At 37.6% G+C, this 20,501-nt stretch overlaps 1 protein-coding gene across 2 annotated transcripts in view; it reads right to left on the bottom strand.

Moving 5' to 3' along the window:
* Window positions 1–20,501, bottom strand: part of GRIN3A (glutamate ionotropic receptor NMDA type subunit 3A) — a gene marked incomplete at both ends in the record, with an annotated part of 188,574 nt that overhangs the window by 124,245 nt on the left and 43,828 nt on the right. For both annotated transcript variants that reach the window (XM_080940337.1, XM_080940338.1), the window contains one exon: window positions 15,541–16,145. In XM_080940337.1, coding sequence (XP_080796463.1) covers window positions 15,541–16,145 — 605 coding nt within the window. The remainder of the gene's footprint in view (window positions 1–15,540; window positions 16,146–20,501) is intronic.

Genomic DNA, 20,501 nt, shown 5'->3' with positions numbered 1-20,501 from the left:
GCCTAGAACACATAGGCACAGGGAAAAATTTCCTCAGTAGAACACCAGTGGCTTAGATCTAAGATCAAGAATTGACAAATGAAATCTCATAAAATTACAAAGCTTCTATAAGCAAAAAACATTGCCAATAGGACAAAACAGCAACTAACAGATTGAGAAAAATAAAATCTTTACCAATCCTACATTTGATAGAGGGCTAAAATCCAATATATACAAAGAACTCAATAAGTTAGATTCCAGAGAATCAAATTACCCTATTAAAATGGAGTACAGAGCTAAAAAAAGAAGTTTCAACTGAGAAATATAAAATGACTGAGACACACCTAAAGAAATGTTCAATATCCTTAGTCATCATTGAAATACAAACAAAACTACCCTAAGATTCCACCTCACACCAGTCAGAATGGCTAAGATAAAAAACTCATGTAATAGCAGATGTTGGCAAGGATGTGGAGAAAGAAGGACATGCAAATCAAAACAATCATGAAATTCTACATCACACCAATCAGAATGGCTAAGATCAAACACTCAGATGATAGCCAATGCTGGCAGGATGCAGAGAAAGAGGAACATTCCTCCACTGTTGATGGGGTTGTAAGCTGGTACAACCATTCTGGAAATCAGTCTGGTTGGTTCTCAGAAAATTGGACATAGTATGCAGCTATACATCTCCTGGGCACATGCTGCTTCACTAAGTTCATAGCAGTCTTGTTTGTAATAGCCAGAAGCTGGAAAAGAACCCAAATGTTCTTCAACAGATGAATGGATACAGAAAATGCGGTACATTTATACAATGGAGTACTACTCAGCTATTTAAAACAACCACTTTATGATATTCTTCCGCAAATGTATGGAACTAGAAAATATTTTGAGTGAGGTACCCAAATTACAAAAGAACACACATGGTATGTCCTCATTGATTAGTGGCTATAAGTTTAAAAGCATGAATTACCCAAGATACAACCTACAGAGCACATGAATCTCAAGATGTTGGAAGACCAAAGAGTGGATCCTTCAGTTCTTCTTAAAAAGGGGAATAAAATATTCACAGGAGTCAATACAGAGACAAAGCTTGGAGCAGAGACTGAAGGAAAGGCCAACCAAGGACTGCCCCACCTGGGGATCCAACCCATATACTGTCACCAAACCCAGACAATATTGTAGATGACAAGAAGTAAATGCTGACAGGTGCCTGATATAGCTGACTTTTGAGAGGTTCCGCTAGAGCCTAAGAAATAAAGAGTTGGATGCTCTCAAACAACTATTGGACTGAGAATGGAGTTCTTAATGGAGGAGTTACCAAAAGAATTGAAGGAGCTGAAGGGGTTTTCAACCCCACAGGAAGAACAACAATATCAACCAACCAAACCCCTCCCCCTTCCCCAGAGCTCCCAGAGACTAAACCACCAACCAAAGAGTACACATGGAGGGGCCCATGGCTCCAGCAGCATATGTAGCAGAGAATGGCCTTATCAGGCACCAATTAGCAGAGAATCCCTGGCCCTGTGAAAGCTCAATACCCCAGTAGGGGAATGCCAGGGTGGGGGGATGGGAGGGAGTGGGTGGGTGGGGGAATACTTTCCTAGAGGCAGAGGAAGGGGTGATGGGATAGGGAGATTTCAGAGGGGAATCTGGGAAAGGAGATAACATTTGAAATGTAAGTAAAGAAAATATCCAATTTATAAAGCAGATTGGTCAGTAGTCCTGTAGCATAACTGGGACATGGTAAAGCCCCTTCTGGCTGTGGCTGCTCAGCTATTGTAAGCCACCGAAGGCCCTTGGCAGAGTTCTAGTTTGGAAATCATTACTATGAGAACACATTTTCATTTCCTAATAAAAATTTCTTAGTCTTCAGAGATTAAAAAATAAAACAACATTGTCTGTGCCTGGCTGTTATGTTTTTTTAACAGAAGAACTTAAAAAATATTTTTATTTTGTGTTTATTGGTGTTTTGCTTACACGTGTGTCTTTGTGAGTGTGTCAGGAACCCTGGTACTGGAATCCCAGACAGACCACATGTGGGTGCTGGGAACTGAGCCCAGTTGCTCTGGAAGAAAAGCTGGTGCTCTCAATCACTGGGTCATTCTTCCAGCCATGCGACTGGCTTTTTTCAATTGCATTTTCCCCATTTTCAGTTTTTGAAAATGTCATCCCTGCTGCAATAAGAATGTTACCTGGAGGACAGGGGTAATCCGAGGAACTAAATGGGTTATTTGGTGGGAGAGGGTGTGGTTAAGGAGAGGGGCTTTTAGCATATGGGTGAAGTGGAAACAGGGAGAGGGAATACTTGAAACAAAGGTTAAGGCGGGTTCTAGGGTAGTTGGGTAGGAAAATGAATGGGCAAGGGAAAGACTGACAAAAATAAGAGGAGTCTGTGAACTTGCAACCCAAGTAAGAAATGTAATGAGTGTGAATAGTAGAATAGTCACCGTATGAAACAATGGGGGTGATGCCAGGAGCTAAAGGGTTAAGTGGGCGTTGGTTACATAGTGGGAGATAAAAAGGAGAGCAGGCAGATTAACCTAAATTAAAGTTGTATGGGGAAGCCTTAAGACACAGGACTAGTTTGTGAGCTAATTAAAAATGTATCATCAACAACAGAAAAGGAAGTTTGAGCACAGGGATCCTGCATGGGTGAGCAACGCTGCTCCCACACAACAGTAGCTACTAGATGAAAATCTTATTGCCAGGGCATGGGTTTCCCGCCTATGAGTTATTGCTTCGGGAGGCCCCAGTGGTACCCAGAACAATATAGGCTATTGCCACTACTCTTGGTTGTCCAACATAACTATATGGAAAAGCCTTATTGCTGAGATACCTCACACTTAGGTTTTAGGACCTGGAGAAATCAATCTTGAATTGGTCAGAAAACTTTCCCTGCTGGCTCATTGTCATGGTGTTGAAAAGTGCTATTCAGCCTGCAAACATCAGCTCATATTACTTCAATGCTCTTACCTATGTAGACGTTCCAAGCTACAATACTGACCAATCAGGCAAGATTTGACAACTGTGCAATACCAACATGTCTGTTTATGAAGGGTAACCAACCTTAAAAGATGTTCCACAGGAGGGAATTCATGCGTGGTAGTACAGTGTGGTCAAATCGCATGCTTAGGGAAGCAATGGTCAGAACCTACTGTTGTGCTTGCCTAAAAGGTCACCTTCTCTCACTTCCCTATGAATAGATACGCTGATTTTCGCAGTTCTGTGGTGCTCCCAACCTCAGTTAGAAAGTAATGTAATTCTTTAATGGTATTTCCAATTTCTCAGTTAAGCTTTCCCCCTTTCTTGGTCAACTTTGTCAAATGACTTTATTCTAGGACTTCATTGCCACTGAGCTGCACAAGATGTTACATGTACTAAGGCTCAATTTCTTCTCAGTTGATTGTGGTTTTTAATTTGTTCATTCTAATTAATTTCCAGGTTTCCCTGTCTTGCCTCTTTCTTTTTTGTGTGTATGAGAACACATTTATGACAACAATTTCTTCTATAATACACACTTAGAGTTCTAAACATAGCATCAAACATAGCATTCTTATTTCTTATTGTACTATAGAAAGGGGAGTTAGTTTTTTTGGAGGGGCTTCTAAATATTAATCAAAGGCTCTGCCATTCATCTGTGTTCTCAGACCCTAAAATATTTATGTTTTATTTTAAAAACACAGTATTACTGTTTTTTTTTTTTTGGTGGAGAAGTGTTTAGTTGATTTCTACAAATGATGAACGAACAAGAAATTATTTATTTATTTTAGCTTCACATGTAAAATAAAGTTTGTTTACTATATTTTTAAGAGATCTCCCATGTTCTTGATTTGTTTCTTAGGAAATGGGACAAAGAACATGCACAAATACTTTATGTTGTGTGTGTGCTCAATTATTTTTCTATTATTTTTATTTTAAACACCATGGCTATCATATTACTTAATGGATTTTTATTTAGTGCAGTATCTATTTAGTAGTGTATCTATTAAGTTTGAAGATTTTGTTCTGTCCTTTCCTTCTGTATGCTTTTTAAAATGGTCAGTTAGATAGATCTGTATTACCAGAAGCAGTTTTCTATTGATTTCCTATCATAACTGCACAAGTTGTTATGACAGCATTGTAATATACAAGGATTTTAGACTTGTGACAATATACTGAATACTTTTAAGACAGCATTTGAGAGTTAGTGTATTACAGAGTCATACTTTTTAAAACAAAACCAAACAACATCTTTGGTAATAAATTTTTCTATTTGTGAAAGAAAGCTGGGTGAAGGAGGCTTTACTCTACTTTTTTTCTGGAGGGAGGGACACATCCCATCCCCACTTGCACACTCATATGCGCCCATGGCACACTGCAGCTTGTGGCCACTGCCTAAGGTGCTCACACCATTCAAACTAACTGTGATAATGTATAAAAGTTCCTTGGGATGGTGATTAGAGGGATATTTAACATACAATAATGAATTACTTTCTAAGCAGCTAACTTTAAGTTATGAAGGAAGCACGCATTGGAATTGCATCAGGAGACCTAGCAGTCTTTTCATTGTGTCCTTAGGGCTGTCCGTAGTTTAAAGATTAGAAATCTACATGAAGCATCTAGTTTAGGTGCATTTGGGGGATATGGTCTATTCTGTGCAGTCTCCTGTGGTATGCAATTTGATCACATCTATATGATCACATCTATAATTTCTTTCAGTTTTCTGCTAGTCAATTTTAGTACTTTGTGTTTTAGTTGGAAACTATCTATTAATGTTTTTATCATTGACAAACATTTGTTTTCCTGTCCTTTTAAAAGAAAAATCAACTTTAATAAGCTGTATTTACTTCCTAATTGCCAATTAGAGTTTTGCAAGCATGTTATTATGAGATTGGCTTATTTTAGTTCATTTATATTATCTTTTGAGGTTTGCTTATTATAATCTTTATTTTAAAGAAGCTTAGCAGGGCCTGATAGCTCAAGCCTAAAGTCCCACTACTCAGGAGGTCCAGGAAGGAGGTTCAGAAGGCCTGCTAAGACAACAGCTTAAGGCCAGGCTAGGTTACTTGGTAAGCCTCCACCTTCAAACGAACACTCTTCAAATGCCGGTAATACAGCTCAGTGGCAGAGTGCTCTTGTCCTGTGTCAGAGGCTGAGTCCAGGCCTTGATAACGCTAACACTCCAGACCACCAAAACAAATAACAATGATACAAAAAACCAAACAGCCCCTGGATTTATCTGATTCCATTATTTGGATGTTTTATTACATGGCTTATGTCTTATATTTTAGGTTCATCCTAAAACTTCTTTTTTTTAAATCCATGTTTACCATATAATTTTAGGACTGGATAATTGACATCTATCTATTTAACTATACTTGTTACTTTGTTTATATATAAACTACTCTGATAGTTTGAGTTTTGTTTTTTGTTTTTGTTTGTTTGTTTTTAAATGGCTAGTAGTTGCTTTACTGAAATGGTTTGTTTTGGCTTACTGTACTATCACAAATGAAAATCTGTTTCCTAATTTAATAGCCTGTATTAAGTGAATAAATACTCCAGGTACTAATTAGAAAATGTCAGCATACGTTTTTCTAAGGAATGGTAACTGCTGTGTTTACCTTAATTTTTAATGAATTTCACTATTTATATTTTCACCTGAATTTTGTACTGGATTTTGTAACTCAATTTATATGAATAATTTACATTATTCGTTTTTCCTTTAACTTGCTGTAAAATCTTCTAAAGTTAACTTTTAAAGTGTCACATACCACAAATGATATTATTTTATTGGACTCCTAATGGAGGAGCTGGAGAAGGGACTGAAGGAGCTGAAAGGGTCTGCAGCCCCACAGGAGGAACAACATCATTAACTAACCAAACCCACCACAGCTCCCAGGGACTAAAACACCAACCAATTAGTTCGCATGGAGAGACCCATGGCCCCATATGCAGCAGAGGATAGCATTGTCTGGCATCAGTGGGAGGAGAGGCCTGTGGTCCAGTGAAGACTCGTTCTCTCAGTGTAGGGGAACAGCAATGTGCTAAGGTGGAAGAGGGTTGTTGGGAGAGGGAATGCTTTCATGGAGGCAATGAGAGAGGGATGGTGAATGGGATTGGGGGGAAGGGATAAGATCTAAAATGTAAATACAAAGAATATCCAATAAAAAATGAGAAAAATGTCAAGATTCTAATTAAGCATCAGCCCAATTTCCTTGGAGTCAGTGAGATATATGAATGCTGTCTTCAGCAGGAGGACCTGACCATCACTTTGTAGAAAGCAACTGATAAGAAGCCTTGCCAATAGCCTGTGTAATTTGGGCATTCAGTGGAACCTTGTGGAATCAATATTGGTCAGCAACTCGATTAGATCTAAGCTGTTCCTACTACTAAAAGTTCCACTTGGAGAGGAAAGATGTCTTAGTTGGGGCACTGCTTTTCCTGTTGTTTAGTGACTTCATTTAGATTTAATAATAATAATAATAATAATATATGTATATATAAGTTTCAACTGTAGTAGGTTTCTGCATGTCCCCCCACCAACTTTCAGTGTTAGCTGCTGTCCCTTGTACTCTGTCTTACAACTCTCTTCTTTCCCATCTCTGTTTCATCCATTTGTTCCACTCTGCCCCCTCTATCTCCACAACTACATATTTTATCTCCTTTTTCTGGAGAGATCTTTCCCAAAGTTCTTTCCTCTATACCAAACCTCTGTGGTTACACAGATTGCAGCATGCCTAGTTTTCTCTCAGATTGCTATGTCTGGGCATTTTTTTCCTTACTGTTCTTCTGGTTATATATTATTGTCCTCTGATTTTGTTTTAATGGTTTAATTTGGTTGTGTATTTCTTGTCTTTTTTCACTTTATTTTTTTATTCTGATTTGTTTGCTTTTCTTAATTTGCCTGCTTGTCTTCTAAAGAGAGCTTGAGGGAAGAAAGGCATGATGTTGGAAAGGTGAGGAGGTGGGAGGGTTCTGAGCAGAAATGGGAGAGGTTTGACTCTGATCAGAACATAGTTTATGACTCCTCAATCAAAACAACAAATTTAATGACCTTTCTTTGTCCCATTTGGCATATAAACATTCAAAATAATGCATATTAGAATTTTGTGTATTGTTCTTGCTTTTGAAATACTTCTGTCCCCATCCAGTTGCCTCCAGTCTTGTGCTGTTTAAAAGCCTCTCATCTTCAAGCACTGCCTGGGACTTTGGTCCTACGTCGCACGTGAACTCTGCATCAGGTGGTCTCACTTGTTTTCTGATTATTCAGGGCTCTGTCCTCCCACCCACGCTGCCACTACAGCAGCCCATTTATCACATCGATACATGGAGATATCTATCTTCTCTATAAAGTGTTAATGTTCATTTTCCCCTTGGGAAACTTCTTAGCTCATTAACAAATTCTGCACCCTCATTCTCTCATCCCTTGAAAAATGAGCTGACTTTCTCCTTCATTATCATCTCATTATATTAATATTTTTCTTCTGATAAATGGGAGATCTGTTCCTCCACTATAAAGCTCTATAATAATAATCTTCCCTGTGAGAATTAATTTTGACCTTTTTGTCTTTGTTCAATTAGTAGTATATTTTCCTTCTCTCTCTCTGTCTCTGTCTATGTCTCTGTATTTCTCTCTCTCGGTCTCTCTTTGTCTCTCTGTCTCTGTCTCTGTCTCTGTCTCTTTCTCTCTTCTTTCCTCTTTTCTTCTTTTCTTCCTTTTCCTCTTCTTTGAGACCTGCTTGCATGTAGCTCACGCTAACCTTGAACTCCCTACATGGCTCCGGATGACCTTGAACTCCGAATCCTCTTGCTTTTGCCTCCAAGTGCTGGATTTACATGCATGTACCACTATCCCTAGCACTGGTCAGGAATCTTGACAGTATTGTTAGAAGTGCCATCCTCTCAAACTCCTCGTGCACCAGCATCATGTACTTGTAGTTAAGGTTGTTGGGTTCATGTGTCAGATTTAATTGTTCTTACCTACTCAGTCTGAATATTTGTATCTTGCCGTGCTTTCATTCAGCTTCAGACATACCAGGTCTTTAATTAAAATGATTTTCATTCACATTATTTTGTATGTTTATGCATGTGGGCATTTGTGTGCACCAAGGGAAGCCTACAGGGTCATCACACTTGGTGACAAGTGCCTTTTCCACTGAACCATTTCACTTGGTTTATATTGCTTCTGTTCCTTTTCTAATTTTATCAGTAAATAGCACTCTGGGAAATCCATCTAGTTATGCCCCCCTTTTGTCTCGCTCTCCTCTCTCATTCCTGGGGGACATTTCTCCATGCACACATAAGTTGTTTCTAGCTCAGCTCTCACTTGTGACTTGTTTTACAGATGTTGACCCCTGAATTTGATGCATTATTTGTCAATAAGAATTTAGTCGTTTTAGCCAGAGAGCGAACATGAAGAAACAGTTCACAACTGCTGGACAACCTGTTGCCAACCCCATCAAAACATGCTCCTTTTAGGTCTCCATCTACAAGACTTGTCCCCAGGTTGGACACCAACCGCATGTTATTTCTTAACCTACATGCAGAAGTCCACTCTGCCCCTAGTTCTTCTGGTAGCTTGAAGTGTATTATTGAATGCCAGTTGATTATTCCCTGTTTGACTTTTTAGACTACAGATCCCTGTAAATATGGGTTTCAACATGTTTTACATTAAAAACGCAGAAATGTCACAGTTTTGCTATTACCATGAGTGAACCCGTCCCTTGCTGACTGATTTCATGGCACAGGCTGCCAAGCTGAAGAGACCCACATTCATCTGTCACATGAGTCAGCTTTGAATCTTAGGCATAGCACAGTGTCTAGATGGGGGGACTTCTCTTTAATGACTGTGTGGCAAATGCAGTTAAACATATATCTTCTCAGAGCAGACGTGTATATTAAAGCATTCATTGCTTTGGAAAAAGTATGGGCTCAATCAGCCAGGAAGCTTTTGCCTTTTCAGTTTATAGAGTCTTCAAAGCATTGCAATCCTAATACATTTCCTTCTGAATAATGGATGAGATACAAAAATAGAAATTAGTTCAATGGGGGAATGCTCTCTGATAATAAGGAACTCAACAGGAACTAGAAATAGCTAAAATTTGAGCCCCAGAACAATGGATGCCAATATATTGTAATCATTGATATTGTATTTTAAAACAACACCGGGGCTCATCTTCTCAAAAAAAACAAAACAAAACAAAACAAAAAAAAAAAAAAAAAACACTTTCACCAGGAAGTTGGCGGTACAACATGCATTTTCTTTCATAAGTGCTCCAGCAGAGAAGGCCAAGATAAGCAGGACACAGTCATCCATAAAAGGTCACCCACCAGCAATACCTTTTCCCTGGAACACTGGAGAGTCATTGTTAAACAGCAGCATCTAGCTTGGGGCTTCCATCTTCACTGAAACTGTATTTCTCTTAAAGTTGATGTTAGAACTTACAAGCTAATCAACTATCTGAGTGGGCCTATGTAGGGGATTATTCACATATGAGTAATTTTGCCTCTTGATTTTAAATAACGTGTGACCAAAAAATATAAATCACATAGTCATAAAGTAGTAATTAAGTAAGAGTTATTAATCCTGAAAGTATACTAGAATGTGGATAAGGTATAAATTGGTTTTATAACAAATTTAAAGGTAGCTTGAAATGCTACTACATAATAAAGCTAATAGGTAGAGGTATCCAAGATTAGAAATATATAATGAAACCCCAAGGTTTGCTTTCCTTCTTTTCTTTTCGACTTTTCTAATGTACAGGAATGAGCCTAGCACCCTCATTAATTTAAATAGTTTCTTTTCTTTTTTCAAGAAACATGACCTTTTGCATTTCTCCTGGAATTTTTTTCTAGTGTCTCTTGATACCTGGCACATAACAGAGTCTTAATAATTATGTGCAGAATCAATAATTTGAAAATTACTATTAAGAAAATGCCAGTGGGTCTCAGCAATTATCTGGCTATGTAAACAAGAGACATAGGAGGAAAGGGCCATGAGCACGTGTAAGAGGATTACATCCCACGAGCATGTTGGATCTCACCAACTAGAGAAAGAATAGAATGGATGCAGACACAGTAGATGCAAGGTAATAATATGAGTAGTAATAGTCGGTTCAAAGGTACTGATAATTGAACAGCCGGGTTATGGAAAATGGATAGAAATGATTAGATGTGTGTTCTCTTCTGCTGAGAAGACAGAGGAATGGACTGCCTGCCTTCTGAAAGACAAGGCCTGCGTCTCCTGTGCTCTGTGGCCCCAGCTGAAGGCATGAGCCAATGTCAGAAACTTAGGAAAATGTACTGTTGAACATACAACTCTGTCTAGTTGGCAACATTCTTACAAGATACCGAAATGAAGTTCAGAAGCTGTTCAAAGAATAGATTATTCATTCAACTCAGCCGAGTAGAGCTGGACTGTAAAGCTAGATCTAGTGACCTAGACCTGTAATCCTAGCTGTTCAAGAGGACTGGGTTAGGAGATTCACAAGTTCAAAATCACTCTGGGTTATAGTGCAAGTTTAAGGCTACATTGATCAGGCAATCAAGACCCTATCTCAAAATAACTGTATACACACACACACACACACACACACACACACACACACACACACACACATATATATATATATATATATATATATATATATATTAATGTTTCTATTTCCCCTGACATCCACTAGGCCATGAAATGCAAACTCTTTAGCCTGGCATAAAATCCATATGTGGTATGCTGTGAATACATTCCTAAGAACATCTCAGATCTTCTTCAAATGCAATTAATGCTCCAATTGTGTTACATTTTGCCTTCATGTCTTAACAAATTCACACATTTTATTTTCTATGCCTAAGAATTGGCTCCAAATGTGAAAACTTGTATTCATTTATTAAAACATACCACATCACTGAGAATGTTAATGGATTTTTTTCCATGTATTTTAAACAGTTCATATCCCTCTGAGCACAGTGGCACAATCTTGTCATCCCAGAATGTGGAAAACTGAGGGCAGAAGACTGTGAGTTCCAGCCCAGACTGCACTACATAACAAGACTTTGCCTCGTGGGGAAGGGGATGCTATTTAGGTTTGGTCTTTTGTTTTCTATTGTGATGCGAAGTGTGCCCCCACCCCCAGGACCTGATTGTCCAGAGAAAAGAGAGTTCACACACAGACCTTGCCCTCAAGTTATTTCTGATTGGTAAACAAAGATGCTACCATTTGACAGTTGGGAAGGAGAGACATAGGTGATGTTTAGGTTTCCTGGGTTGGGGTTTAGAGAGGAATCAGGAGGGAAGAAGATTCAGGAGGATGAAGACACCATCATGGGTTTGGTGAGCCATAAAGACATAGCCTTAAAGGTTGGCCAGTTGGAGTTAAGAGCAGCCCAGATTAAACATATTAAGAAGTAAGTAATAATTTGGGGCTATAGATAAGAAAGTAGATTCTAATAACACAGAGAACAGGTAATTGATGAGCTCTTGTGCTGTTTAAGGCTTACTGTAAAAACATAAAGACTGTGTGTGTCTTTTATCACAGAACTAAAGGGCCAAAGGCAGGGTAGAAACTCTGGGTCAGGATTAATGATTTCTACAGTGGGGTGGGGTGTGTGTGCACTCATTCCAGAACTTCTTTGCTCACCTTTAAGCATCATGCTGTCAGCTCTACAACAACAAGACCCAAGTACTCATTATATTTTCTTCAGCCTAGTTCAAGAAATGGTCTTTGATGGGGTAGAAACACAGACGTACATTCATGGAGGTTTTGTCAAGGTAATGTGCCATCTACTGCTGCCCCCCAAATTAACATTTAGTAAAACAGCTTCCTAATACATTGTTAAAGATAACACCATGACCTTGGTCCTCTAATCCTTCTATCTACGCTGAGTCCTGATGGACGTCCTCTCTGGCTTGTGGGCTGCTGAGAAGAATTAAATCCCTTATACCTGTAATTATGTCTGTGTAGTCTGTCACAAGAAATCATTTTCCTAGTCTAAAAGCCTGTACTGAAAATGCCATGTTTGTGGAGATTTCATTAACATTTGAAAATGTTAACAATTCTGTCAGCCTAGACCAAAAATGACCATGTGAGGAATGAAAGCTTGTGTAACTGGTACCAGCAAGTCACAGCTCATTGTCTCTCCAGCTTTTATGATACAGTGAGGGACAGGGGTTAGCCTCACAACATTTAGGGACAATTAAGAAAATTACTGCATGCAGATGTGACTTATGGAGTAAGAATAACTGATTTTTCAAAAGATTGTGTTAAAACAAAACAAACCAGGATGATGGAAACCCTGCAGCTGTTTTCTTGGCTTAAGGCAGCCTTTCAGTTATTCATTATACAGACTTCTTGGGGGATATGCCCGCCATCTCTGACCCTGTCCTGAACACTTTGAAACTTTTTCTTTGACTGTACTCCTTCGGGAGTTTAAAAAAAAGTTCTAGGCATATTTTCTGAAGTTCTTTGAGTTCATTTCTCACACACACCCATGGGGATGAAAATATTTGTCACTGACCTCTGTGCATTGTGAACTGCCTCTGGGCTCCAAACCTCACATTATTTTTTTGTAATTTTCAAACTTTGTGGAAGAAAATATGTGGAAACAGTCATGAGGGTAGAGCCTTCCACCATGGATTCAAAAGTAAAAGAAAAAAAAAGAAAAGAGGAAAACTAGAGCATAAGGGTTTGATAAAAGTTTCTATTTAGTTTAGAAAGTCTCTGAGTAAATGGTATTGGAGACACAAATACAAGAAAACGTTTTCTTCCTCTATAAATGAATTTCAGTAACTATCAATTAAATATGCTATATGCTAGGACTTGAATGAATTCAAGTAATCATGTTTCAACTTAATAGAATTTAGATTTCCCTCAGAAGTCAGACAGGTCAGGATGAAGAGGCTAAGACCACTCAAAAGTCAGTAGGAAACGTATCATGGGGACCATTCAGAGGGAGATTTTAGATTTCTAAATTACATTTGCTGTATTCGTGTGTGTGTGTCAGCATGCACATGGGTGTACATGTCTCTCTGTATATGTATGTGTATGAGTGCATGCATGTATGTATGTATGCATGTTTGTGTCACTGTGCAAGTATGGTGGTCAGAAGACAATAGAGAGAAACCAGTTCTCTCCTGATGCTATGTAACTGGAGTGGGGTGGGTAGAACTCAAGTCTTTGGTCTTTCTGGATACTGATTTCCTCACCGAGCAATCTTGCTAGCCTGAGAAATGTGATTTTACGAGTTCATTTGACCTTGATAAAATAAATGATACAACCCAAGTCAACACATATTTTTACTCATTTCTTCTAAATGTTGTAGAAGCCAAGCCAACTTTTCCCTTGCATTGTCCATTTTACAGGATACAAGAGTTTGCTCAGTGATATACTCTGACGTTCATTTGTGGGTTCTCCTGCTGCTTATGGTTGTCCTTCCAAATAAACTCTCTGGAATCATACCGGGACTATAAAGAAGAAGGATTTGTCTTTCTTAGATAAAAATCTTGAACCTCACTTAAGTACTGGAGTCAAGCTGATTAACTCTGTGTAGATGTTGCAAAATAAAATACACAGAAAATTTGAGCTTATGAAAATTAAAATGCTATATGGGAAAACAGAAAGTTAAGATGGTATACTATTCAATTTTATCATTAATAGATCTTTTTAAAAGATTTATTTATTTATTTTGTGAATACACTGTTGCTGTCTTCAGACACAGCTGAAGAGGGCATCAGATCCCATTACAGATGGTTGTGAGCTACAATGTAGTTGCTGGGAATTGAACTCAAGACCTCTGGAAGAGCAGTCAGTGCTCTTAACTGCTGAGCCAACTCTCCAGCCCCATTAATAGATTTCATTACTTTATTTTTTCCTCTTCTTTTTTAAAACCTGGTCTCCCTGCATATCCTTGGCTGGCATGGAACCCACAAAGATCCTCCTGCTTCTGTCTCTAAAATGCTGGGATTAAAGGTGTGTGCTATCATACCAATTTTTTGTCTTTGTGAACAACATTACAGAGTGGCTTGCCTTCATTCCTGTCATATACTTGACTGCTAGAAAATTGCTTACATAGTAAGTTCTCAGTACAATTATGTGTAAAATCATGAAGGTTTCCTGGTCTTTTACCAAGTATTTGTGTTTTCCTAAGATAAGATACTGAAATTACTGCATAGTCTGTATAATTTTTGAGAGTATTGCCTTAAAGTGTGTCTCAGTCTGCAGGGACGATTCACCTCTGGCATGGCCCTCATTCTCCGACCTGGCCTCTTTGATCATAGGTCACCCTCTTTTAGATAAAAATCAAGTGTCCTAAAATTATCACTTGAGGACATTCCGCTTTCCCAGTAATTATAAGCCCATTTCCATATGAAGGGTTATTATTCCATTCCATCTTCTGAATCAAGTGATCCATTAAACATAAAGATACCAAGATATAATATGCATACCTGTAATTAAGTATAAAATAATAAACAGCATATTAGAAAAAGTCCTATGGAATGTTTACTTTGTATCTGTTTTCTATCTATCTATCTATCTATCTATCTATCTATCTATCTATCTATCTATCTATCGAATCTATCTATCTATCTATCATCATCATCATCTATCATCTATCTATTTATCTATCTGTCTGTCTATCTATCTATCTATCTATCTATCATCATCATCATCATCTATCAATCTATCTTCTATCTATCATCTGTCTATCTATCTATCTATCTATCTATCTATCATCTATCTATCTATCTATCTATCAATCAATCAATCTATCTATCTATCATCTATCTATCTATCTATCATCTACATATTATCTATTAATTTATCATCCACCCATCATGTAGCTTCTATTTTTGATCTGCTATGACAACAATCCCACAAGTAGCAGGATCTTGTGCTTATATTGTCAGAACCTTACAAGCCTTTTCTAGAAGCAGATATGAAACCTCTGAGAAACGAGGGCCGAGAGAGATTGGGCAACTTGACTAAGTGATAAGAGAATAAAGAAGCAGAAGAAGACTCTGGTTCTGTGCGGTTCTGAAGTCTTTGCCTTTCACCAGGGTCCAGACTGCCTTAAACAACTTTAGGAGAGAGAAAAGTACATTTCCAGGTGACTAGTTTTTCCTCTGTATGTATTTAGAGAGCTTTGTTCAGTTCTACTGATGTGGGAAAGAATAAACAAGGAATTAAATATTTCTTGCTTTTATGTGAGCCAACTATGGGTTAATTATTTCTATATACAATTTCCTGGCTTACTTACTATACTGTATCAAGATAGTATATTTTATCCTGATATATTACTTAGAATATTGAAACTCTAAGCTTTTAAATACTCTGGCAAGAACTCCACAGTGAGTAAGAAACTAACCAGTGCTGAGTGCTGTCCCTACAATACAGCAATCAATGAAGAATCAAATTACAGAGAAGAGATCACAAGATAATAGTCTTTAGTTGTTCCCTAACTGTATCAGGACTATTGGTCCTTAGAGCTACACAGAATCAAGATTTCTGCACACTGGATTGGTAGGGAAACTGCTTGCTATCTCAGCTCTCTGGATGACAATGGACCCCAGGCTTTACATCCTACCTTGATAAATATTGTCCAGAAGTGAGGTTTGTGGTTTTCACATCCATGCAGTTCATTGTGCTGGGAAGGAGAGCAAGTTCTGGCTGGATCATGGTGGCTGTGGCAACAGCTCTTGCAACCAACTCCATGGCATCCTGAACATAGTACTCAAAGACAGACTGTGTGGTTTTTCCATGAGCAATGAGCCCTAGGGGCAGGCCTTCTGTCCTCAGTTCCTCCACATTCTGGGAGTCTCCTAAAACCCAGTGAAGTTCAGGAGGTGATAGCCCGAACTGTGTGGACATCTCAAATATCTGCCGGATATTCTCCATGCCACAGCCAAACATCACCATTGTGGATGTGCTGCTCTTAATGTTTTCCAGCTGGACCTGCAGGAAACCTAGAAGGTCCTTAGTGGAGGACAGATTAGCAGTGATGTTGATGATAGACTCCAGGTGGAACTTGGAGTTATTCTCCGTAAGGAGGAGGAAGTCGGTGATGTTCCAGTCTTCCTGGCATAGCAACAAGCTAAAATTGTACCAGTTGTTCATGGTCAGGATTGAGACAGTGACATCAGCATCAGAACTTAGAGAGTTTTCTAAACTCAGCTGTAGGTGCAGGGGATTCTGTATGTAAAGATAACGAAAGAGAAGAATTAGAAAGCATTGCCAAAGACCATAACAAGGTACTTTTCTTTTTCTGCAAGGCTAAAGCCTTTTCCTATTTTCTCTTGTGATATTTCTTCTGGAATAAAATTCTCTGACTTGGAAAAATTAATGCTATTCATCTAATGAGCAATCAACACTTTATCCAGATTTCCTGATGATTTTTGAGTACCAGAGAGCAGATAGCTCTTGATGTAAATGTGAGATGTGAAGTGATAAAATCACCTACATGGTCATAGATTTTTATGGGGTTTGTCTTTCTTATAATCAGTCCATTTAATGTATCATATTTCTTACATAGTGTTTCATGTCTCATTTGTTAGATATTTCACTCAGGAGAAATAATTGGAAAAAAATCTCTTTGTTTCTGTGCAACAACCATCAGTGACAAACTAACACAGTGCAGCTCTTATATAAGAGAATATAGAATATGAATAGACCCTTGAGCAAGGTTCTTCTAAAACACACAAAGTATTGAAGGGCATCATGGTTAAGTGTGTGGTCCAAGGTTAAAGGCTTGGCTATATATCTATTTGTGTTGATCTTGAGATCTTGCTATCAAAACTGTGTCATGGGATGTATTTGTGAAACTTAAATTGCTATTCCATCTGCTCAAGGAACTTGCCAGCTCAATTAAGGAAGAGTTTCTTAATTTAACAGTCACAAATTATAAATTACATAGTTGAAGGGTAGTCTTTCAACATTAGTATATTTGTTATGTATTCTTCCCAACAGCAGACATGATACATTTAGCCTTTAGCAATGCCTTCCTGAGAAACTATAGAACCAAGCTTTATAAATCTTGATTGCACAACAGGTGACTATCAAACGAATGAAGTATCTTCCAGTTGAAAACTATTAAACTAACTCTGGGATCTTGCTAAAATTCTGGTCTGTAATCATTTTCATCTCCTACAACACACACACAAATCCATACTGGATAACTCATTTTTTTTTGAATCAAGGAAAGTATTTTCATACAAACTCTCTTTTCGTTGGAAATAGATTTGTTTGCATTTGTGTTAATTCTTTCAAACAGTGCTTTTATCCAGATTTCTAGAAAGTCTTAGGTTGTTGTTAACTGAAGTCCTCTGAGGCTGTGTCTACATTAAGGATTCTGTAGACTGACCTTAGCTGAATAGAACAATATCGTTATAAGAGAAAATATTTTTTAGATTAAGAACCAAAATTACAAGGCTATCTAAAACTCTTTAAAGCCATATTTCTTACCTTCTGTGTTTGGCCTGACAGACTCTTGAGTATTAGGTTATCCTTTAAAAAGTCCTGCTAAGCTTAACAGACATCAAGACTCCAGCAATCCTAAAACTAACAATGTGAATAACTTCTGAAATTTATAGAAATGATCCCTTGCAGGCCTAATATCCAAGGTATACAAAGAACTCAAAAAGTGAGACATTAGAGAATCAAACAACCGTATTAAAAAATGGGGTACAGACTTAAACAAAAAGTTTTCAATCAAGGAATATCGAATGGCTGAGAAACATCTAAGGAAGTGCTCAACATCCTTAGCCATCAGGAAAATGCAAATCAAAACAACCCTGAGATTCCACCTCACACCAGTCAGATTGGCCAAGATCCAAAACTCAGATGACAACAGATGCTGGCGAGGATGTGGAGAAAGAGGAACACTTCTCCACTGTTGGTGGGGTTGTAAACTGATAAAACCACTCTGGAAATTAGTCTGGCGGTTATTCAGAAAATTGGACATAGTACTACCTGAAGATCCAGTTATTCCACTTCTGGACATTTACCCCAGAGATGCTCCAACTTACAACAAAGATACATGCACCACAATGTTCATTGCAACTCTATTTATAATAGCCAGAAGCTGGAAATAACCCAGATGTCCTTCAGTAGATGAATGGATACAAAAATTGTGGTACATTTACACAATGGAGTACTACTCAGCTATCAGAAACAATGACTTAACCAAATTCTTAAGAAAATGGATGCATTGGACTGTCCCAGAAACAACTCATAGACTGTGTGAAGTTCAAGAAAAAAAGAAAAGAAAACAAACAAACAAAAAAACCATTATGCTCAATCCTTACACACCAAGAAAACGTTGACTAATTCCAGGTTACATCCTGTTTTACCTGTACTTTTTGCTGTAACTAGTAAGACCTTAATGCAGAGTATCAAACCTTAAAAAAAAGAAAAAAAAAGCCAAGCACTGACAAAAATGTATTTGTATACATTTATGCAAAAATGTTTAAATTTTTTTTCTTTTATCTTTGTTTTTTAAAATAAAGTTTAAAAAAAAAGAAAATGGATGCATCTAGAGAATATCACCCTGAGTGAGATAACCCAGTCACAAAAGAACAGACATAATATGCAGTCACTGATAATGGGATACTAACCCCAGAAAGCTCTGAACACCCCAGAAACAACTCACAGACTGTGTCAATTTCAAGAAAAAAAAATATATTTTAATTAAAATAGAACTATATCACATCTACCTTTCCTTCCTATAACCCCTCCCAGTTTCTCTCCCATCCCCTCAAACTAATACCCTCTTTTTCTATATTATTGATACATATACACATATGTCTATGTATATGTACCCACAAATACTTAATTACAACCTTAAAAAATGTATTCGTATACTTCTATGCAAAAATGTACATTTATCTTTGTTTTTTAAAATAAAGCTTTTCAATAAAAAAAAAAGAAATGATCCCTTGATTTGCTGGAGCCTGCATATCTAATGCCCCAATGAAAGTATTTGTTGAATGTATTTATTGATGTTTGTGTTTGTTTGGTGGACACAGAAGCCTATGTGACCTTGTCCTCTGCGGTCCATATCATTTACAACGACTAGAATTTGTTTTCCCTGGCCATCCACATTTGGTTCAGAATATACTATCATTTCTTTGAATGTAGAGCTGTTTTTGTTTGTTTTTACTTTTTTATGCCTTTGTTCATTTGTTTATATGTATGTGTATTTACAATGTATTTGCCTTATAGTGACTTGGGTTTTTGATTATTTCTGATGACTACAAAAATTTAATCATTCCATTTATGTCATGTGTCATTCATTCCTTAAATGCAGATAGCCTCAAATGCACCATACTGCCTATCTCACACATGGACTAGAACTGTGTCTTATATCTCTCTTCTGACAGATCGAATCAGAGATAGTGTATGTCAACTGGAATTATTCCTTCACTCACCCCAGTTCCTGAACTTTGATCATAATCTGAGAGACTAAAAATTGAAAGATGGGAAGGAAACCATTTCCAGCATAGTTTCAAGACCCCACATACTGCCTGAATTGTAACCAAGGTTCATTCAAATACTTCCCACAGAAGAAATCACTAAATGAGTATGAGGAACAGGATTGTTGTATGAAGGCAAGAATGAAGATAAAATATGCTGATCATATCGATAATTCAACATTAGTTGGAGACAAGAAAGCATTTGGCAAGAAAAAGCAACATGGGACTTAGCTGAAGAGTCATTTTTGTCCCCAGCAGATAGTGATTAATCCATGTAAGCAGGCTCATCCCTATAACCAATTCTGTTGAGGAACTCCAGATGTTGACATTAATTCTTTCACTGTCTAAATGGGAACAATTCTTCAAATAAATATTTATTAAGTAATTGTTTAGAAGCATCTAATGACACTTATTAGTGTCACATGAATCAGCGTGCAATTTTTCTCAAGTGATGCTGAAGTCTCCCTCACCCCACCTCTCTCTGTCTCTCTTAAACACACACACACACACACACACACACACACTCTCTCTCTCTCTCTCTCTCACACACACACACACACACACACACACACACACCATGCACACATCATTAATGCAGTCAAGCTTTATAATACAAATTATATTAAAAATTTCAGCAAAATTATTGAGCCAAATTAAGAAATTTTGAAAAAGAAAACAATAGAAGGGTCTTTCTTTAGCCTATATAGGTTTTGCAATTTTGTCAGGCAAGAATAGTTTAAGAACAGAAAAATGAAGAGAGAATTAAGAAGTCAACAGAGCAAAAATGAACATACAAAAAGAACATCAGTGAAGTATATTGAATTAATAAATTATATATGAAATATAAAGCAAAATGGAAGGAAGTATCTGATTGAGTTGAGAAAATAAAACATTAAAAAATATGATTTAAATTTCCAATTCTACAATATAAAAATAAATTCCCCCTGGGTGGTGTTGGTGCATGCCTTTAATCTTAGCACTTGGGAGGTAGGGGCAGGTGGGTCTCTGAGTTTGAGACCAGAGAGTTACAGGATGACTAGGGATACATCGAGAGAAACCCTGTCTCAACAAACAAACA

Source organism: Micromys minutus, assembly GCF_963924665.1.
Source record: "Micromys minutus genome assembly, chromosome: 28".
Taxonomy (NCBI): Eukaryota; Metazoa; Chordata; class Mammalia; order Rodentia; family Muridae; genus Micromys; species Micromys minutus.
Note: the sequence above shows the minus strand (reverse complement) of the source record. Positions and strands in the feature narration are given on the sequence as shown.